Consider the following 21,634-nt stretch of genomic DNA (forward strand, 5'->3'; position numbering starts at 1 on the left):
CTTCACTTGATCTAGACTCTATGCTTCTCTTAATACATTCCAGAACTGTGTTTGCCTTTTTTGCTGCTGCATCACACTGTTGACTCATGTGCAGTCTGTGATCTATTAGTATACCCAAGTCTTTTTCACACATGCTGTTGCTTAGTTTTATTACTCCATTCTATAGATGTAATTTTTGTTTTTCTTGCCCAGATGTAAATCTTGCATTTCTCCCGGTTAAATGCCATTCTGTTAGTTGCTTACCATTTGTTCAAGCTTATCTAGATCCTTCTGAATCCTTTCTCTGTCTTCTCTTGTGCTTAGCTTTGCATCTTCTGCAAATTTGATTACTTTATTTTCAGTTCCCTTATCTCAGGGCTCCCCAACCTGTAGCTCGGGAGCCACATGTGGCTCGCGGCCCCATGAATTGTGGCTCGCGACTGTCTGCCAGCTTGATGCATTAGGTCCAGGTCTAGCAAACAGGTATGAAGACCACATCTCAAAATGGTGAATTTTGTTTATCTAGATCATTTATAAAAATGTTGAACACTCGGGCCAGGAAAGAGCCTTGTGGTACCCCACCAGAAAAAGTTTTAGCCTTATCAATAGAGTTGAGTGAATTTGTTCAGGTTCCCTCTTATTCGGCAAGCTATAGTGCTTACAGAATAAGCTGCAGATGGAACCCAGCTTCCTGGATGATGCAGGGTGATCAGCACCACAGCTCCATGTGTTGCAGCTTTGTGACAGTCACCACATATGCATGAGGAGCCCAACAAACAGGCTCTCCATGCATGTGCTGTGACTGTAACACAGCCGCCACACTTGCAGCTGCGGCGCCGATCAACTGATCAGCCAGCGCGATCCATGAAGCTGGGTTCCGTCTGCAGCTTATTCTGTAAGCAGTATAGCTTACCGAATAAGAGGGAACCCGAACAAATTCACTCAACTCTATTGATAAGGCTAAAACTTTTTCTGGTGGGGTACCACAAGGCTCTGTCCTGGCCCGAGTGTTGTTCAACATTTTTATAAATGATCTAGATAAGGGAACTGAAAATAAAGTAATCAAATTTACAGAAGATGCAAAGCTAAGCACAAGAGAAGACAGAGAAAGGATTCAGAAGGATCTAGATAAGCTTGAACAAATGGTAAGCAACTAACAGAATGGCATTTAACCGGGAGAAATGCAAGATTTACATCTGGGCAAGAAAAACAAAAATTACATCTATAGAATGGAGTAATAGAACTAAGCAACAGCATGTGTGAAAAAGACTTGGGTATACTAATAGATCACAGACTGCACATGAGTCAACAGTGTGATGCAGCAGCAATAAAGGCAAACACAGTTCTGGAATGTATTAAGAGAAGCATAGACTCTAGATCAAGTGAAGTAATTATCCCCCTCTACTCCTCCTTGATCAGGCCTCTTCTGGAATACTGAGTCCAGTCCTGGGCACATTTTAAAAAAGTAATTCAAAAACTGTAATGAAACTGAAAGGGAGAAGATACAGATTAGATATTAGAAAAAAAACTTTTTGACAGTGAAGCTAATCAATGAGTGGAACAGGCTGCTATGAGAGGTGGTGAGTTCTCATTCAATGGAAGTCTTCAAACAGAGGCTGCACAGATATTTGTCTGAGATGGTTTAGTGAATCCTGCATTGAGCAGGGGGTGGGAAACGATGACCCTTGAGGTCCCTTTCAACTCTAACTCTATGATTACCTAAGCAATCAATATAAAAGTGCTGGACAACCCCTTTAAGTGCACATTGCTGGTTTAATTATAAAGTTGGCCACTGAAAAAAAAAGAAACAAAACCCCCTATATCTTTGTTTTCAACATGGCTGTCTGTGCATGATGTATGCATCTGTATACATTTGCACTCTTTGTGAGTTTTCCTGGAGTTTGTGCTGAATGTAAACTATATTTATGATGTAAACCGAGCCTTAGTGCTGCGTTGACTATATTAGGCATGTACATATCAAAAGTTTGGACTTCTTATTTTACTGTAATATCTACTAATTAATTTTTACAAAAATCTGATTCCTTCAGCAGAAATAGAAACTAGCCAGGACTCCCGACCACTGACATTGTTTAGTTTGTATAAGGTGCCTTTGCTCTAGACAACTCTATGAAAGTTACAAAAACAGTTGAGAGCTCTGAATTAACTATGTACTGAGCTGTAATGTCCATGCATGCACATCCTGTACATCAATCATACTCCTTACCGTGGCCTTGATCGGGATAAGTCTACCCTGAGGATCCCAATATTGGGTACTTCTAGCAGTCTAACCTCCTATTCTAAAGAAACATAATAAATATAAAATATGTGTAAAAATATAACATAAGGTGGGCTGTAGAAATCTGACGTTTAACATATAAATTCATCTTTATTTTTCAGGATCGTCAGAAGAAAGGGAGACTTTCAAAAACGCCTGCTCTTACTTGAAGTCAGATGCTAGCTTAGTGTTTGCAGCTCCTCCAGCAGCTCCTCCACGTGGCATCAGAATACAGATCACAGGAGAAAAGGAGTTACCTCCCGGGAATCCCTTGTCCCTTAATATATTGATTGAAAATGAATCAGATCAATCAAAAACAGTGACTGTCACTGCTGGCTGTCAGCTGCAGGCCTATACAGGCAAAAGTGTAGCCTCGCTGGCATCCATTGTTCAGACTGTGGAAGTGGCAGGGAAACAAGGTATTTAAAGCAATAACTTGGCTCCTATATCTTCTATCACTATCCTCGACATAAAAATCTCCTCTTTCATACCATAGCCTCTATTCACTGACTCACTCCCAAACTGGTAGAATTCACATAGGTAGAATAGTATTGCACTAAAATTGCAGGAAAAAAAATCACATAAGGCCTCTTTATTTGTGACATTTTCTAAAAAAGAATTGATGGTCCATTCTTTATGGTGTTATGTCCCTATTAATATACTTTTTAAAATGGGCACATTGTGGTGGTAAATAAGAAAAACCACATACCTGCTGCACGACTGCCGCTCCTCGGTACTGCTGCTGACGTCCCTCACTGGCCTCCTGGCTGCCTTTTCTGGAGAGGGTCATCACATGATCACCGCAGTGACCACCTTTATGTTGGACACCCTTTAACTCTATCTTACTTAAAGATGAACTCCCAACAAAGTACCTAAACGTTTTTCCTCTAACCCTTTCTAATTATATATGTAGTGTGTAGTGACAATTGCATTAATATACTTACCGATTGCCATCTTCACTGGTTTTCATTGCCGTTCCTGTCCTCTTCTCACTTACATGACTGCAGTAACAACTCGCCGGATCACATTGGGTTTTATGTGTAGACCGTAAGTCGCTTTTTCCATAGACCTGCATTGTAGGAGTGACTTCCAATTCACACATAAACCTCAGTGTGATCTGGTGAGTCAGATTTTGAAGTCAGAAGAGGAAGAAAGCGACACTGGGAACCAGGGAAAATGGCAACGGGTACGTGTATTAAAGCACCTATACTATACATACACATATAGTATATAGAAAAGTTTAACATTTTTATTGGGAGTTCGTCTTTAAAGGGCACGATTTCACACCCCAAACTATTTATATTCACAGGTAGCTCTTTCACAAACTAGTCAAGCAATACCTTTATATGGCCAGACCATTCCTCTGTTACACAGAAATCAGCTGTTGAATTGATACAGTATCTTGCGAAAGTATTCGGCTCCCTGGAACTTTTCAACCTTTTCCCACATATCATGCTTCAAACATAAAGATACCAAATGTAAATTTTTGGTGAAGAATCAACAAGTGGAACACAATTGTGAAGTTGAACAAAATTTATTGGTTATTTTAAATTTTTGTGGAAATTCAAAAACTGAAAAGTGGGGCGTGCAATATTATTCGGCCCCTTTACTTTCAGTGCAGCAAACTCACTCCAGAAGTTCATTGTGGATCTCTGAATGATCCAATGTTGTCCTAAATGCCTAATGATGATAAATATAATCCACTTGTGTGTAACCAAGTCTCCGTATAAATGCACCTGCTCTGTGATAGTCTCAGGGTTCTGTTTGAAGCCCAGAGAGCATCATGAAGACCAAGGAATGCAACAGGCAGGTCTGTGATACTGTTGTGGAGAAGTTTAAAGCCGGATTTGGATGCAAAATGATTTCCAAAACTTTAAACATCCCAAGGAGCACTGTACAAGCGATCATATTGAATTGGAGGGAGTATCATACCACTGCAAATCTACCAAGACCTGTCCGTCCCTCTAAACTTTCATCTCAAACAAGGAGAAGACTGACCAGAGATGTAGCCAAGAGGCTCATAATCACTCTGGATGAACTGCAGAGATCTACAGCTGAGTTGGGACAGTCTGTCCATGGGACAACAATCAGTCATACACTGCACAAATCTGGCCTTTATGGAAGAGTGGCAAAAAGAAAGCCATTTCTCAAAGATATCCATAAAAAGTGTAGTTTAAAGTTTGCAACAAGGCACCTGGGAGACACACCAAACGTGTGGAAGAAGGTGCTCTGCTCAGATGAAACCAAAATCGAACTATTTGGCAACAATGCCAAACAATATGTTTGGCGTAAAGGCAACACAGCTCATCACCCTGAACACACCATCCCCACTGTCAAACATGGTGGTGGCAGCATCATGGTTTGGGCCTGCTTTTCTTCAGCAGAGACAGGGAAGATGGTTAAAATTGATGGGAAGATGGATGGAGCCAAATACAGGACCATTCTTGAAGAAAACCTGTTGGAGTCTGCAAAAGACCTGAAACTGGGACAGAGATTTGTCTTCCAACAAGACAATGATCCCACACATAAAGCAAAATCTACAATGGAATGGTTCACAAATAAACGTATCCATCCAGGTGTTAGAATGGCCAAGTCAAAGTCTGGACCTCAACCCAATCGAGAATCTGTGGAAAGAGCTGAAAACTGCTGTTCACAAACGATCTCCATCAAACCTCACTGAGCTCGAGCTGTTTGCCAAGGAAGAATGGGCAAGAATTTCAGTCTCTCGATGTACAAAACTAATAGAGACATACCCCAAGCGACTTGCAGCTGTAAACGCAACAAAAGGTGGCCCAACAAAGTATTAAGTTAAAGGGGCCGAATAATATTGCACGCCCCACTTTCAGTTTTTGAATTTCCACAAAAATGTAATGACCAATAAATTTCGTTCAACTTCACAATTGTGTTCCACTTGCTGTTGATTCTTCACTAAAAATTTACATTTGGTATCTTTGTTTGAAGCATGATATGTTGGAAAAGGTTGAAAAGTTCCAGGGAGCCAAATACTTTTGCAAGGCACTGTATGTGAATAAGGCCTAAGAGCTTTTTGCAGATCTAGGGCTTCTGACACTCCAGCTCTATTTCCCTCCCAGAGCCATCTCCTTCTGCTTGACTGACTGCTCCTTTGCCTGAAGTCAGGCATTACAGAGGCTGTCCATCAAGCAGGAGGATTCAGAGCAGGAAATAAAGCTGGTGTGACAGAGTCTTCAGATCTTCTGCCTCATTTGTATATTAATTCAGGCACTAAGTGAAGGGACCGGACTGGCCATCTAAAGGTATTGCTGGACTTGTCTTTGAAAGAGCTACATGCACATATAAATAGTTTAGGTGGGGAGTCAAATCCTGCTGACAGATTCCCTTTAAATAGGAAATATCTGTCTTAAGTGCCGTATAAGATTTTGTATGCACATTTTATTACATACATATTAAAGTGTATTTTCTGGTGTCACTGACACATCTGTATTAGCAAGTCCTTGTATTCCTCATAAATGTACAAATCTGAAACATCTTATCTTAGAATTCTGCATTGTTCTGCTTCCCTCTGATTCCTTCTGGAAATCTATCAATAAAGGAATAACTGGGTGTTACTCTGCTTCCATCAAGAGTGTGTCCCTGAGCAACCTGACACTGAGTTTAGGGGATATTGCCCCTTGTCAAGAGGAATAGTAGTTCCCTCCCCGGTTGTCAACTTTTTCATTGCCAGGAGAAATAACGGAGGATTGTTATTTTATGGAGATTTAAATTATACACTGCGACATGTCATGCGACCTTACAGCTCCTCATTTATAACAAATGATGTATCAATAATATTCTATGAGCATTAATCTTCCTATTTTGCTTCTTTTGTTGCATCGCAAATGCAGTTGCTACCATTCCCATAAATGTTGCTGCGGACCAATACATGAAGTGGCTGACTACAGTAGATGACGAGCTCATGATCAGACTTAATGTCATAACAGAAACTAAAGAGGGGCACGAAAAAAATAGTGAGTGCCTGGTCATACCATTCCTATACCCACCAATCAAAGTGGAGGTAAGTGTTAACTATAATCCATTATTTGTGGCAATATCCAATAAATAGACACATGGTGACATTTTGTAAAATCTTTCTAATGTGCTCAGTACCCACCGGATACCCACAATTCCCTTTTTTTTTTAAAAGCCCTGCAAGCGAATGAACACACAGAGCCAGTACAGAGTCTGTATGCTATAGGCACTTTATGGGCTGACGTATTAACAATAACAACGTATTAGGCAGGTACTCTTCTCTGGAACTAATGGTTTTTGGGGAGAATATGTCTATCCACACCTGATGGAGAGTTCTAAACTTGTCTATTCCCTCAAATTTATATGGAATATAGTAATATGAAAAAATAATATGAAATATGACAAGTGCATATACCAATAAATATGACATTTCAGCCCGGCAGGCTCCCTGCACCCCGATGTAGGTTTCACTTGTGGTTCTTCCAAGGCTCTAAGGTTTATCCCCCTTGGAAGAAGCACAAGTGAAATGTACGCTGGGGTGCAGTGAACCTGCAGGGGTTGGTACTTCCTTATGATTGGTATATTGTCACTTTATTGTTTAGTATTATGTTTGTTCTATACTCTATGCATCATGCATTTAGTCAGTGCACAATTCATCATAAGTACCCGATGTACTGCGCTGACATTTCTGTTCCAATCAAAGATGAAAATAAATACAGGTCTGGCAAAAATTAAGAGACCGCCACATCAAAACCCTGTCATGGGCAGCCCAATCTCCAGACCTGAACCCATTACAACCTCTGGAATGTAATCAAGAGGATGATGGATAGTCACAAGCCATCAAACAAAGAAGAACTGCTTACATTTTTGCGCCAGAAGCAGTGTGAAAAACTGGTGGAAAGCATGCCAAGACGCATGAAAGCTGTGATTAATATCATGGTTATTCCACAAAATATTGATTTCTGAGCTCTTCCTGAGTTAGAACATTGTTATTTATTGTTGTTTCTAAAGGATTTCTAAAGGATTATGAATGTGTTTTCTTTGCATTATTTGAGGTCTGAAAGCACTGTTTTATTTTTTATTTTGACCATTTTTCTTTGTCAGAAAAAAAATGCAAAATTTATTGCTTGGAAATTCGGAGACATGTTATCAGAAGTTTATAAAATAAAAGGACAATTTTCATTTTACTCAAACATATACCTATAAAGAGAAAAGCTGAACTTAATTTTTGCCAGAGCTGTATATGTACTGTGTATGTGTATATATATATATATATATATATATATATATATATATATATATATATATACCGTATATACTCGAGTATAAGCCGAGAATTTCAGCCCATTTTTTTAGGCTGAAATTGCCCCTCTCGGCTTATACTCGAGTCATACCCAGGGTTCGGCAGGTGAGGGGGAGCGGAGCTGTGTAATAATACTCACCTGCTCCTGACGCGGTCCCTGCACGTCCCTGGTTCTCTGGGTGCTGGCAGCTTCTTCCTGTAGTGAGCGGTCACATGGTACCGCTCATTACAGCAACGAATATGGACCTGACTCCACTCCCATAGGGGTGGAGCCGCATATTCATTACTGTAATGAGCGGTACCATGTGATCGCTCACTACAGGAAGAAGCTGCTGGCATCGGGGAACAGACGTGAAGGGACAGCGCCAGAAGCAGGTGAGTATGACGGGGGGCAGTGCGCGATATTCACCTGCTCCCGTTCCACCATTGGTGCTGCTGCGTCTTCCCCATCCCCTGCACTGATGCTCAGGTCAGAGGGCGTGATGACGCGATTAGTGCGCACCGCCCTCTGCCTGAAGTCAGTGCAGAGGACGGGGAAGACACAGCGGCGGTCGGCGCTGGAACGGGGAGCAGGTGAATATAGCAAGTGCCGGGGGCCTGAGCGACGAGAGGGGAGTATGTAAATTTTTATTTTTTTAATCACAGCAACAGCATATGGGGCAAATATCTGTATGGAGCATCTTATGGGGCCATGTGCAGCATTATATGGGGCAAATATCTGTATGGGGCCATGTGCAGCATTATATGGGGCAAATATCTGTATGGAGCATCTTATGGGGCCATGTGCAGCATTATATGGGGCAATTATATGTATGGAGCATCTTATGGGGCCATGTGCAGCATTATATGGGGAAAATATCTGTATGGGGCCATGTGCAACATTATATGGGGCAAATATCTGTATGGAGCATCTTATGGGGCCATGTGCAGCATTATATGGGGAAAATATCTGTATGGGGCCATGTGCATCATTATATGGGGCAAATATCTGTATGGAGCATCTTATGGGGTCATGTGCAGCATGATATGGAGCAAATATCTGTATGGAGCATGTTATGGGGCCATGTGCAGCATTATATGGGGCAAATATCTGTATGGGGCCATGTGCAGCATGATACGGGGGCAAATATCTGTATGGGGCCATGTGCAGCATTATATGGGGCAAATATCTGTATGGAGCATCTTATGGGGCCATGTGCAGCATTATATGGGGCAAATATCTGTATGGGGCCATGTGCAGCATTATATGGGGCAAATATCTGTATGGAGCATCTTATGGGGTAATGTGCAACATTATATGGAGCAAATATCTGTATGGGGCCATGTGCAGCATTATATGGGGCAAATATCTGTATGGGGCCATGTGCAGCATTATATGGGGCAAATATCTGTATGGGGCCATGTGCAGCATTATATGGGGCAAATATCTGTATGGAGCATCTTATGGGGTCATGTGCAGCATTGTATGGAGCAAATATCTGTATGGCGCATCTTATGGGGCTATGTGCAGCATTATATGGGGCAAATATCTGTATGGGGCCATGTGCAGCATTATATGGGGCAAATATCTGTATGGGGCCATGTGCAGCATTATAGGGGGCAAATATCTGTATGGGGCCATGTGCAGCAATATATGGGGCAAATATCTGTATGGGGCCATGTGCAGCATTATATGGGGCAACTATCTGTATGGAGCATCTTATGGGTCACGTGCAGCATTATAATGGGGCAAATATCTGTATGGAGCATCTTATGGGGCCACGTGCAGCATTATATGGGGCAAATATCTGTATGGGGCCATGTGCAGCATTATATGGGGCAAATATCTGTATGGAGCATCTTATGGGGTCATGTGCAGCATTATATGGAGCAAATATCTGTATGGAGCATCTTATGGGGCCATGTGCAGCATTATATGGGGCAAATATCTGTATGGACCATGTGCAGCATTATATGGGGCAAATATCTGTATGGAGCATCTTATGGGGCAACTATCTGTATGGAGCATCTTATGGGGCCATGTGCAGCATTATATGGGGCAAATATCTGTATGGGCCATGTGCAGCATTATATGGAGCAAATATCTGTATGGAGCATCTTATGGGGCCATGTGCAGCATTATATGGGGCAAATATCTGTATGGGGCCATGTGCAGCATTATATGGGGCAAATATCTCTATGGAGCATCTTATGGGGCCATAATCAGCATTTGTGGAACATTATTCGGGGCAAATGTGTCTATGGAGCATCTTATGGAGCCATAATCAGGATTTGTGCAGCATTGTATGGGGCAAATGTCTGTATGGAGCATCTTAAGGGGCCATAATCAACATTTGTGCAGCATTATATGAGGCATATTTTAATATGGAGCATCTTATGGAGCCCATCATAAACTTTTTGGAGCATTATATGGGGCATATTTTGTATGGAGCTTCTTATGGGGCCATCATGAACTGTATGGAGCATTATATGGGGCTCCTGATTCAATATGGATATTCAAAAACACTTAAACTACTCATGTCTCAATTAATTTTACTTTTATTGGTATCTATTTTTATTTTTGAAACTTACCAGTAGCTGCTGCATTTTCCACCCTAGGCTTATACTCGAGTCTAAGTTTTCCCAGTTTTTTGTGGCAAAATTAGGGGGTCGGCTTATACTTGGGTCGGCTTATACTCGAGTATATACGGTATATATATTGCATGTTCCAAATTATTATGTAAATATTTTTCTCTGATTTTCCTAAATGGTCGGTGCAAATGACAGTCAGTCTAATAAATGTCATCACCCGTTAGAGTATACATCGAATTTTATTGGAGAAACCTCCCAATGATAACAGTATAATCTCCAAAATGAATAAAAACTCAAAATGCATTGTTCCAAATTATTAGACAGTAAAATTTCTAAACATTTGATATGTTTTAAAGAACTGAAAATGCTCATTTGTGGAATTTGCAGCATTAGGAGGTCACATTCACTGAACAAAAAAAGCTATTTTTCTCCAAAATATCCTAACAGGCCAAGTTACATGTTAACATAGGACCCCTTCTTTGATATCCCCTTCAGAATTCTTGCATCCATTGAACTTTTGAGTTTTTGGAGAGTTTCTGCTTGTATTTCTTTGCATGAAGTCAGAATAGCCTCCCAGAGCTGCTGTTTTGATGTGAACTGCCTCCCACCCTCATAGATCTTCTTTTTCTTGATGATACTCCAAAGGTTCTCTATAGGGTTGAGCTCAGGGGAAGATGGTGGCCACATCATGAGTTTATCTCCTTTTATGCCCATAGCAGCCAATGACTCAGAGGTATTCTTTGCAGCATGAGATGGGGCATTGTCATGCATGAAGATGATTTTGCTCCTGAAGGCACGTTTCTGCTTTTTATACCATGGAAGAAAGTTGTCAGTCCGAAACTCTATATACTTTGCAGAGGTCATTTTCACACCTTCAGGAACCTTAAAGGGCCCTACCAGCTGCTTCCCTATGATTTCGGCCCAAAACATGACTCCTCCACCTCCTTGCTGATGTCGCAGCCTTGTTGGGACATGGTGGCCATCCAACAACCATCCACTACTCCATCCAGCTGGACCATCCAGGGTTGCTCGACACTCATCTACTATATAATTGTCTAAGGGTCACTTCCGTCTGTCCTTCTGTCTTTCTGTCTGGCTCGGATATTCATTGGTTGCGGCCTCTGTCTGCCATGGAAATGCAAGTCGCTGATTGGTCTCGCCAGCTGCCTGTCATGGCTGCCGCGACCAATCAGCGATGGCCACAGTCCGATTAGTCCCTCCCTACTCCCCTGCAGTCAGTGCCTGGCGCCCGCTCCATACTCCCTGCAGTCAGCGCCCGCACCATACTCCCCTCCAGTCACAGCTCACACAAGGGTTAATGCCAGCGGTAACGGACCGCGTTATGCCGCGGGTAACTCACTCCGTTACCGCCGCTATTAACCCTGTGTGACCAAGTTTTTATTATTGATGCTGCGTATGCCATGTTGTCACTTAGCATAAACACTACGATTTTCAATTGCAGTTCTTTTTGCAGAAAATCTAATGTGTTTAACTGTCTAAGGAAAGAAAACTTCTGCCCACTGTGTGTTTAAAGACACAGTTGAATTGTGCATTTTCTCTCTCTAGGCTTCCATTGGGAGCTTGAAAAATGACTAAAAATGCAATTACATTTTTAAATACAGAATCAAAGCTTTTCTAAACTAATGAACCACATAAAAAACTCAGCTTCAAATCTGCACCAATAATGCATTAAAGAAGTAAATGCATTAAAAAAAAACACTGCAAAACACAATCAGAGAGGATGGTTATCGCATATTTTGGTGCAAACAACTGCAGGAAACATGCAGATAAAAAGCAGCCGAAAAACGTATCATTTACGTTTTGTGTGATCTTGGCCTATTTTCTCCTGTTGCAGTAAAAATGACTTTAGCTCTGATACTGATGCAATGGTCACTTGGTGCAGTGAATGCCTATGACCAATGACACTGTATGTTTTATCCTTTGATTACAGATGCCAGACACAGGAAAGATCAATGAAGATTTTACTTGTACCTTTACCTTTAAGAACACTCTAAGCATTCCCTTAGAAAAGTGTGAGCTGCACGTGGAAGGACTTGGCATCTTCAAACTGGAAAAGTTTGACCAAGGGTAAGTAAAGGTGGCCATACACATTAGATAGAAGTAGGCCGATGGCTGAACAATTGTTGAGTGAATGGTCTGCTGGTAAAAGATCACGGTAAAACATGAAGTATGTGCATAGACTTAGGGGTATGTGCAGATGACATCATTTAACATCATTTAAAAGCATAAGTTTTTCAAGCAGAAATCGCTTCAGGAAATCCTGTTTTTTTTTTTTTAATGAAGCATCTTTTGTATCATTTTGTGTCATTTTTTTGTAATTTCTTGAGCATTTTTCAGATGTTTTTGGGTGCCAGTAGAGCTTTTTTGTGAAGTCTTTTTCAGTGTTTTCTGGTCAATGTTTCAAATGTATTAAGCCAAAACGATGGCAAAACATTCCAAAGGAAGTCTGGGTGACTTCTGAGCTTTGCTATTGACTGGTATAGTAATGTATAGTGCGTCGTCCAAGCGGAAAACGCCGGAAGAATGGCCAACTCACTTCTATTAACTACCTTTCAGCCTTTGGAAGCCTGAAGTGGTAAAAAGATGTTCAAAAGCCTAAACGTGTGCAAGGCAAAGGGATCTTACATTCTTTTGAGTGTATTCCATTTTTTCAGGAGGCTTTCATGTGTGCACATAGCCTTAGGCTCCAAGAGTGACTGTCCTTCCTGAGTATATAGATATGGACACTGGAGGACCCACATTTTATAGATATTAGTGATGAGCGAATGTGCTCGGATATGGTATTATCCTGTTTGTTAGGCAATCTCCACATTTAATAGCCGTGAGACATGCAGCCGTGGAGACTCAAACATGTTATTTGAACACTCCCAAGATACTCAGATAACACCTTATCCCAACGCGTTCTCTCATCACTAATAGTTATCTTGCTACTGGTACAAAATACAATCCCTAGAAACAAACAGAAAGTAGGAAGACCTTGAGGTATTTCTATATGAATTTTAAGGTTTGTATTTTTGTGCATGTTTCAATATCGGTTTTCTCACTTCATACATAGGGATGTTGGACCAGGACGAATCTTTCGTTGCAAGATTATATGTGCCCCTAAGAAAGCTGGAGAAAAGAAAATTGTAGCGGAGCTCATTTCCAAGCAAATTAAAGGAATTCATGCAGAGAAGATTATCAACATCACTAATTAATTCGTAACAAGATGTATTTTAATGCATGGTAACATGAATGCCTTGTAGCCTTTGGTGCACCAGGTCTTGACAACAGTTTGACAACCATGAATATAAAATAAAATCATAAGAAGAACACAAAATAAAACTATAAGAATTGTGGTTAACCATCTGGTTTTCATGACATTTTTTTTCCCTAGATGACTTTTGTGCTGCGTCTGATGAGGAAAATTTCTAAAGAGCCCCATAAACAATAGATAGGTGTCAGACATTTGATGGCTCGATTAATTTTTTCGGCCATCAGCTATCTCTCCCGACTCCTCCATAAATATATACTGTACAAGCTGTTCATATGCAATGGCAAATTTATGACTTATCAATCAGTAGCAAAAGTGTTCTTCACACATCGGGGTAAACTTTTTTTATGGTATTATATTGGTATGCGAATTAGTCAGCTGCTAGGGCACTTATAGGAGAATGGTGCAATTTATGGGTAAAACAACAATACTGTTTTTTTTTTGTATACCAGGATCCAATAGGCATCAAAATTGCAGGTATTTCATCAAAGAAATGGTGAGATGAAGAATTCAAAATCACAAAGCACAAATGATGGTACATACAGTGCCTTGCGAAAGTATTCGGCTCACTGGAACTTTTCAACCTTTTCCCACATATCATGCTTCAAACATAAAGATACCAAATGTAAATTTTTGGTGAAGAATCAACAACAAGTGGAACACAATTGTGAAGTTGAACAAAATGTATTGTTTTTTTAAATTTTTGTGGAAAATCGAAAACGGAAAAGTGGGGCGTGCAATATTATTTGGCCCCTTTAACTTAATACTTTGTTGTGCCACCTTTTGCTGCGATTACAGCTGCAAGTCGCTTGGGGTATGTCTCTATCAGTTTTGTACATCGAGAGATTGAAATTCTTACCCATTCCTCCTTGGCAAACAGCTCGAGCTCAGTGAGGTTGATGGAGATCGTTTGTGAACAGCAGTTTTCAGCTCTTTCCACAGATTCTCAATTGGATTGAGGTCTGGACTTTGACTTGGCCATTCTAACACCTGGATACGTTTATTGTGAACCATTCCACTGTAGATTTTGCTTTATGTTTGGGATCATTGTCTTGTTGGAAGACAAATCTGTGTCCCAGTCTCAGGTCTTTTGCAGACTCCAACAGGTTTTCTTCAAGAATGGTGCAGTTTTATTGCTTTTAGAAAACTACGCAGAATTCAAAAATAGAAACAACCTCCTCTGGGAACAAAAGTATACCAGCAAATAAACAGTTTATTTAGCAGGGCACATAATCAGTGTGGGCTCACCTGTACAGATTAAAGTCCTTTTCCCCGGATCAAACTTCATACAGAGAATGGGCACGATCCCATAAGCCCGACTTCCAGCCGCTTACAGCACCAAACAGAAGTATTCAACTCTATGCACAGTTCACACTGAACAGGCAGCAGCTTCCACACATTCGTTGCAGCTACAACACACAGACTGCTCAGCTCTCCAAACTGACCCATGCAGTCTTCATTCAGAAAGAGACCCTGACTTGTCTCTCTTCCAGCTGCAGCTCACAATTTGGCTGGTCAATCACCAGCAGCACTCTCAACTGTGCTTCATCAAGCATACTGACCCAGGCCCTGATTCTAGTAAAAAGCTAGGCAGGTGCATCTAATCAAATCCTGCAGAGCTGGGACTTAACCCTGTCCTACCTGGCTACAGTACATAATACCTGGTAGTCAAGAGAAATTTTCAATGTAATTTACTATTTTGTACATGCATTATTTAATGTATGCAACCCTATGGTAATTTCCTTTGTGTAATTGCCACAATTTTATGTCATGTTTTTACTATTAGTATTCATTAATACAGAGAAGATTAATGTAGTCTGAACTGTTTTTTTCAGTATAATAGTCCCGAGTTGGACATGGCAGCCACTGGCCATCTCTCCTATAAGTGCTTGTATATTTATAGGTTGCCTTGAGTCAATTTGACAAATCCCTACATCAATATTCCATATCACTACAAGTAAGTCTAGATAGTGGGTTTCTCAAAAAAGATTTCCAACGGTTTCTTGGTCGGTTTCATGCCCTCTTGTGATGTTGGCCAAATCGGAAGAGTTGGTATGGGACTTCAACAAAATGTTCTTCTTTATTCATTTTCATTAGTTTCTCCAGCGAAGTAATGCCTGACTTTTGCTTCCTCTGCCAGGTAGATTGCCAGCCTTGGTTTATATATCTTGCAATATATAGCATTTTCTTTCCATGTTACCAATAGAGGGAGGGGCAGATATTGGTGCTAATTCTTCCTGTCCTTTTTCTCAATAACTTAGACTATTGGTGGTGAATAGAGTTTTTTTTAATTATACATTAGGCCTGTAAATAGCAATTATGTGTTACTACGAGCCACACAGTTGCTGGGTAATGACACACAGCACACATTGTGTTATGCCGATCTCACATACAGGACAATAAATTAGTCACTCATTAGATCTCATTTCCACGTAGTATTTTTACACTGATGTGGAATATGACATCCATTGGGTCTCTTCCAGCTTTGTTGTAATGTTTTAAAATGTTTTTAAATCAAATGTTCTTTTTTTTTTAATAACGTTTCTAAAATGTTTTATAACCAACCTTAGATACAATAGACAAATTAGCCAAAAAGGGGAAAAAAAGGTTGAAAAACTATTTTAACTTTCTCCTTATGAGTCATTTCGACAAAACCGGTCAATGCTACTGCGCCTCAGTTTATAGTTGATCATATTTCCGCCAGAGAAATGTGATACATCTTCTACCAATGTTCCTAGACTTTCCTTTGAATTATTTAAGCTAAATGTCAACTTGGTAAGAGAAATTTAGATCTTAAGTGCAGTGACTTTTCTGTGGAAGTCTACTCCGCGATAGGAGTTTATATGGCGTATTAATCATGATAGCACAATGCCTCATTACCATTCAAAGCTTTATTGTATCACATACAAAGGATACATCTGAGCAGCTCAACATTAAAATCCGTTAGGAAATGATCAATTATTAAAACACAACTTTTCAGTAGACTATTACCTATATGTAAAAAGGGAATGGGAAAACAAACATAACCAGTACAATTTTATCACAGCTTATAATGTAAAAGATCTCAGAATTAGTGTGGGTTTAGCCACAAGTCCATTACAATGTGTCCAATTTGGGCAGATCCCTAACTGTTAACCATGTTCTCGTTCCCTATTCTTTACACACCATTCTGGCGTTACCTCGCCCTACGGGTCAGGTTATGTTTCAATGCTCTACATACCCTATAATGCACACACAAGAAAACAAAGAACACAAAGAGGGTTGATGGAGATTTTTGAGCTTTGCTCTGGATGACATTTTAACTAATACAAACATATATCATGTAAATATTCACATTTTTCCCAAAGATATTTGGATATACATAGTAAAAAGTTAGCTACTCTTAAAGAGGTTATACTCATATGTCATCGATATCAGATTGGTGGGTGTCCGAAACCCAGTACTCCCACCAATTAGTTACTTTCAGCTCCAGTGGCAGCTGCCTGTAAATAATCATCAGAGACAGAACAGCGCAGCTTCATTTACTGCGCAATGGCCATTGCCGAGAACTGAAGCTCAGCTTCGCTTTAATAGTGAAAGAGCTACAGGATCTGACAATGGCAACCATGCAATGAACCAAGCCATTCTGTTCAGTTCTATTCAGAGATACTTCTGACCACTGCTGGACTTGAAAACAGCTAATCGATGGGAACAGTGACGGACCCCACTGATCTGATATTGATGACCTATCCAAAAGATAGGTCATCAATATCATAAGCCTGGACAACCTCTCTAATGTACTTCTTTGGGCACTGGAATAACCACCAGGGTACGAGGAATAGCCCTTGCTGGACCAGTATCAACTTGAAATTGTTGTGGAGGATGGAAAAGAAGCGCAAAGTGAAGTAAATTTTAAAACACAAGTTAGGGAAGCGAAAAAAAGGCAGAAAAGTGGAGACAAAGAATATCATAAACTTTCATGATAGAAATCATTTGCTGCTGATGGAAGTCCCGGATGAGGGGAGACTCAAGTTTTGCTATATGACCCTACCTGCTAATAGACATTGGTTTCCATGAGTTATGGTCCTGACCTCAGCTAGTGTGATGAACGGGTATGTTCAAAAAGATTGGCCAAACTAGATAAAACTTCAACTATTGTACTGTCAGATATTGCAATACACAGAAGATGACGTAGCCAAGAAATGAGTCAGTTATCACGATATTAACCCTCTCAATGTCAATTTCTATTATTCACATGATTTTAATTGAAAGCATGTTAATATTTATTGGGTTTTAAATCTGCTACAACTGCTGAGAAAAAACATTTGCCTCTTCCCTGCTTCTTCAGATTTTGCAACACTTAAAAATTTCAGATCATTAAATTACGGTACTTGTAATAAAGATAACCCAAGTAAGCACAAAATGCTATGTATAAAAATATATATATCATTAGAAGGAAGAATTGGCAGCACTCACCGATCTTCAAAGCAGATGAATCTTTATTGCATTAAAACCTTCACGGCTCGGGGGTGCATATACAAGGAGTGTACAAGCTCAAACGACGGCCGTTTCGCGCTGCTTGAGTGCTTCAACGGGTTTGTGAATCACAAACCCGTTGAAGCACTCATGCAGCCGTCATTTGAGCTTGTACACTCCTTGTATATGCACCCCCAAGCCGTGAAGATTTTAATGCAATAAAGATTCATCTGCTTTAAAGATCGGTGAGTGCTGCCACTTCTTCCTTCTAATGATTTACAACAGTGTGTCTTCTGGGCTTAGCACCCGAGATCAGCTGGCCAGTGTCTGCTGACAGCCGGCGTTTTCACAGAGCCTAAAATTAGATGGTGCGGTCAGCTGTTTTCTCATTCAGTAAAAATATATATATGTTGTTCAGCTCTATATGGGCCTATGAGAACAATGAATTGTCCCCAAACTACTAAATCAACCAGTTAAGAAAATTCAATTGACAATTCAGTAGCCACACTCAGTCATGATGACTACCAGACCAGGCTGAATCTTCGCACCAATTAAGCTGAACCTGATGCCATGTTATAAAGAGATTCAACTACAGAGACAAAACAAAGTAATTAAAATCTATCAGTCTGCAAAGTCTTACAAAACCATTGTTTAGGTCCTGGAATTCTAGTGAACCACAGTAAGAGGCACTATCCACAAACAGAGGAAATCTGGAACAGTGGTAAAGTTTCCCAGGATAGGTCATATTACCAGAATTTCAGCAAAAGCACATTGATGACGCATCCAGGAAGTCCAAAAAGAACCCAGATGAACACCTAAATAACTTCAGTACTCATTTGCCTCAATTAAGGCTAATCACTTAATTTCGCAATAAGAAAGACACTAGCCAAAAATTACATCCATTGAAAAAATTGCAGAGTACCAACCACAGCTGGCAAAAAAACAAACACAAAAAACACAAAGGCTCATCTTACTTTTGCCAAGAAGGATCTAGATGACTCCCAAATCTTTTAGCATAAAATTCCGTGGACTTATTAGTCAAAGGTGGAAATTTTTGGAAGACCTTGGTCCCATTACATATGACATAAAGTGAACACATAGTTCCACCATAAGAACATAACACCAACAATGTGGGTGGTTGTGAGATGGTGCAGGGCTCCTTTGCTTCTGTAGGACCAGGATTACTTGTCATAAAACTGAAGGAACCATGAATTTTTCTCGCTATCAGAAAATCCAGAAGGAAAATGTGCCTAAATAAAGAGTAAATTCTTGAAAACATTCCAACACAGGAGAATTAAAACAATTTTGCAAAGAAGGTTTGGCTAAATCCCTTCCACAATGACTTAAAAGACTCAACAGAAATTATCACAAACGTTTGATTGCAATGTTATTGCCAAAGAAGGCACAAACAGTTATTATGCCTAGGGGGCAATTATTTCCTTTTTACATGTGTGATATAGATTTTGAATAAATCTATGTTTTCAATAAATTGAAAGATCGATTTTAAAGCTGCATTTTGTGATTACTTGTCTTTTTATAATCAACTACAAATTAAAATCAGTTGGACAAAGTGAAACACCTAAATGTTACAGAAACTCTCCAACAAAAACTTGGCGGTTTTAAATTCCTTGTGGTTTTTAGAGAATTTCTGAGCAAAAAAGTCAGCAAAAAAGTGTGAACACACCCTTAATCTTTAAAATATCAGATGTACAGTACAGACCAAAAGTTTGGACACACCTTCTCATTTAAAGATTTTTCTATATTTTCATGACTATGAAAATTGTAAATTCACACTGAAGGCATCAAAACTATGAATTAACACATGTGGAATTATATACTTAACAAAAAAGTGTGAAACAACTGAAACTATGTCTTACATTCTAGGTTCTTCAAAGTAGCCACCTTTTGCTTTGATGACTGCTTTGCACACTCTTGGCATTCTCTTGAGGAGCTTCAAAAGGTAGTCACCGGGAATGGTTTTCAATTCACAGGTGTGCCCCGTCAGGTTTAATAAGTGGGATTTATTGCCTTATAAATAGGATTGGGATCATCTGTTGTGTTGTGCAGAAGTCTGGTGGATACACAGCTGATAGTCCTACTGAATAGACTGTTAGAATTTGTATTATGGCAAGAAAAAAAGCAACTAAGTAAAAAAAAACGAGTGGCCATCACTACTTTAGGAAATGACGGTCACTCAGTCCAAAAAATTGGGCAAACTTTGAAAGTATCCCCAAGTGCAGTGGCAAAAACCATCAAGTGCTACAAAGAAACTGGCTCACATGAGGACCGCCAAAGGAAAGGAAGACCAAGAGCCACCTCTGCTTCTGAGGATAAGTTTATCCGAGTCACCAGCCTCATAAATCACAGGTTAACAGCAGCTCAGATTAGAGACCAGGTCAATGCCACACAGAGGTCTAGCAGCAGACACATCTCTACAACAACTGTTAAGAGGAGACTTTGTGCAGCAGGCCTTCATGGTAAAATAGCTGCTAGGAAACCACTGCTAAGGACAGGCAACAAGCAGAAGAGACTTGTTTGGGCTAAAGAACACAAGAAATGGACATTAGACCAGTGGAAATCTGTGCTTTGGTCTGATGAGTCCAAATTTGAGATTTTTGGTTCCAACCACCGTGTCTTTGTGCGACGCAGAAAAGGTGAACGGATGGACTCTACATGCCTGGTTGCCACAGTGAAGCATGGAGGACGAGTGTTGTGAATTCTGTGGCAGAGCTCCCTCCTGTGGTCACAAGTGGTACTTCGGCTGATTCTCTCTGTGAGCTTCTGTTGGTGGAGGGAAGTGGTACTGCGGCTTCTGAGTTTCCTTCCTCAGGTGATCTGGTGAGGTCGTTAGGTGCTTCTCTACTTAACTCCACCTAATGCTTTGACCCTGGCTTCCTGTCAATGTTCCAGTGTTGGACTTGCTTTTCCCTGGATCATTCCTGTGGCCTGCTGCTCTGCATAGCTAAGTTCTTCTTTGCTATTTGTTTGCTATTTTTTCTGTCCAACTTGTCTAATTTGTTGCTGGAAGCTCTGGGACGCAAAGGGTGTACCTCCGTGCCGTTAGTTCGGTACGGAGGGTCTTTTTGCCCCCTTTGCGTGGTTTTCTTTAGGGTTTTGTGTAGACCGCAAAGTTGCCTTTTCTATCCTCGCTCTGTTAAGAAAGTCGGGCCTCACTTTGCTGAATCTATTTCATCTCTACATTTGTCTTTTCATCTTAACTCACAGTCATTATATGTGGGGGGCTGCCTTTTCCTTTGGGGTATTTCTCTGAGGCAAGGTAGGCTTATTTTCTATCTTCAGGCTAGTTAGTTTCTCAGGCTGTGCCGAGTTGCATAGGCAGAGTTAGGCGCAATCCACGGCTGCCTCTAGTGTTGTTTTGAGAGGATTAGGGATTGCGGTCTGCAGAGTTCCCACGTCTCAGAGCTCGTTCTATGATTTTGGGTTATTGTCAGATCACTGTATGTGCTCTGACCGCTATGTCCATTGTGGTACTGAATTGCCTTTCATAACAGTACAGGAAGCCCAAAAGTACTAATGATTCTCAATAGAGGGAAAAAAGAAGTTCTGAGACCATTTTTTTTTCTTTGCACTGTGTTTTGCCTTTTTTTTCCCCTAGACATTTGGGTCGTTCAGTACACAGGTGTAGCGATGGACATTAGAAGTCTGTCTTCATTTGTGGATCAGCTCTCGGCAAGAGTACAAAAGATTCAAGACACTATTGATCAGAAATCTATGTTAGAACCAAGAATTCCTATTCCTGATTTGTTTTTTGGAGATACAACTAAGTTTC

At 40.4% G+C, this 21,634-nt stretch overlaps 1 protein-coding gene across 1 annotated transcript in view; it reads left to right on the forward strand.

Annotated features, from left to right (window-relative positions):
* Positions 1-13,479, forward strand: part of TGM4 (transglutaminase 4) — a 99,412-nt gene extending 85,933 nt beyond the window's left edge. Inside the window, exons 11-14 of the mRNA XM_069730145.1 lie at positions 2,377-2,673; positions 6,118-6,287; positions 12,067-12,203; positions 13,192-13,479. Coding sequence (XP_069586246.1) covers positions 2,377-2,673; positions 6,118-6,287; positions 12,067-12,203; positions 13,192-13,333 — 746 coding nt within the window. The 3' untranslated portion in view covers positions 13,334-13,479. The remainder of the gene's footprint in view (positions 1-2,376; positions 2,674-6,117; positions 6,288-12,066; positions 12,204-13,191) is intronic.
* Positions 13,480-21,634: the final 8,155 nt, after the last annotated feature.

The sequence above is a fragment of the Ranitomeya imitator genome, chromosome 6 (genome assembly GCF_032444005.1).
Source record: "Ranitomeya imitator isolate aRanImi1 chromosome 6, aRanImi1.pri, whole genome shotgun sequence".
NCBI lineage: Eukaryota > Metazoa > Chordata > Amphibia > Anura > Dendrobatidae > Ranitomeya > Ranitomeya imitator.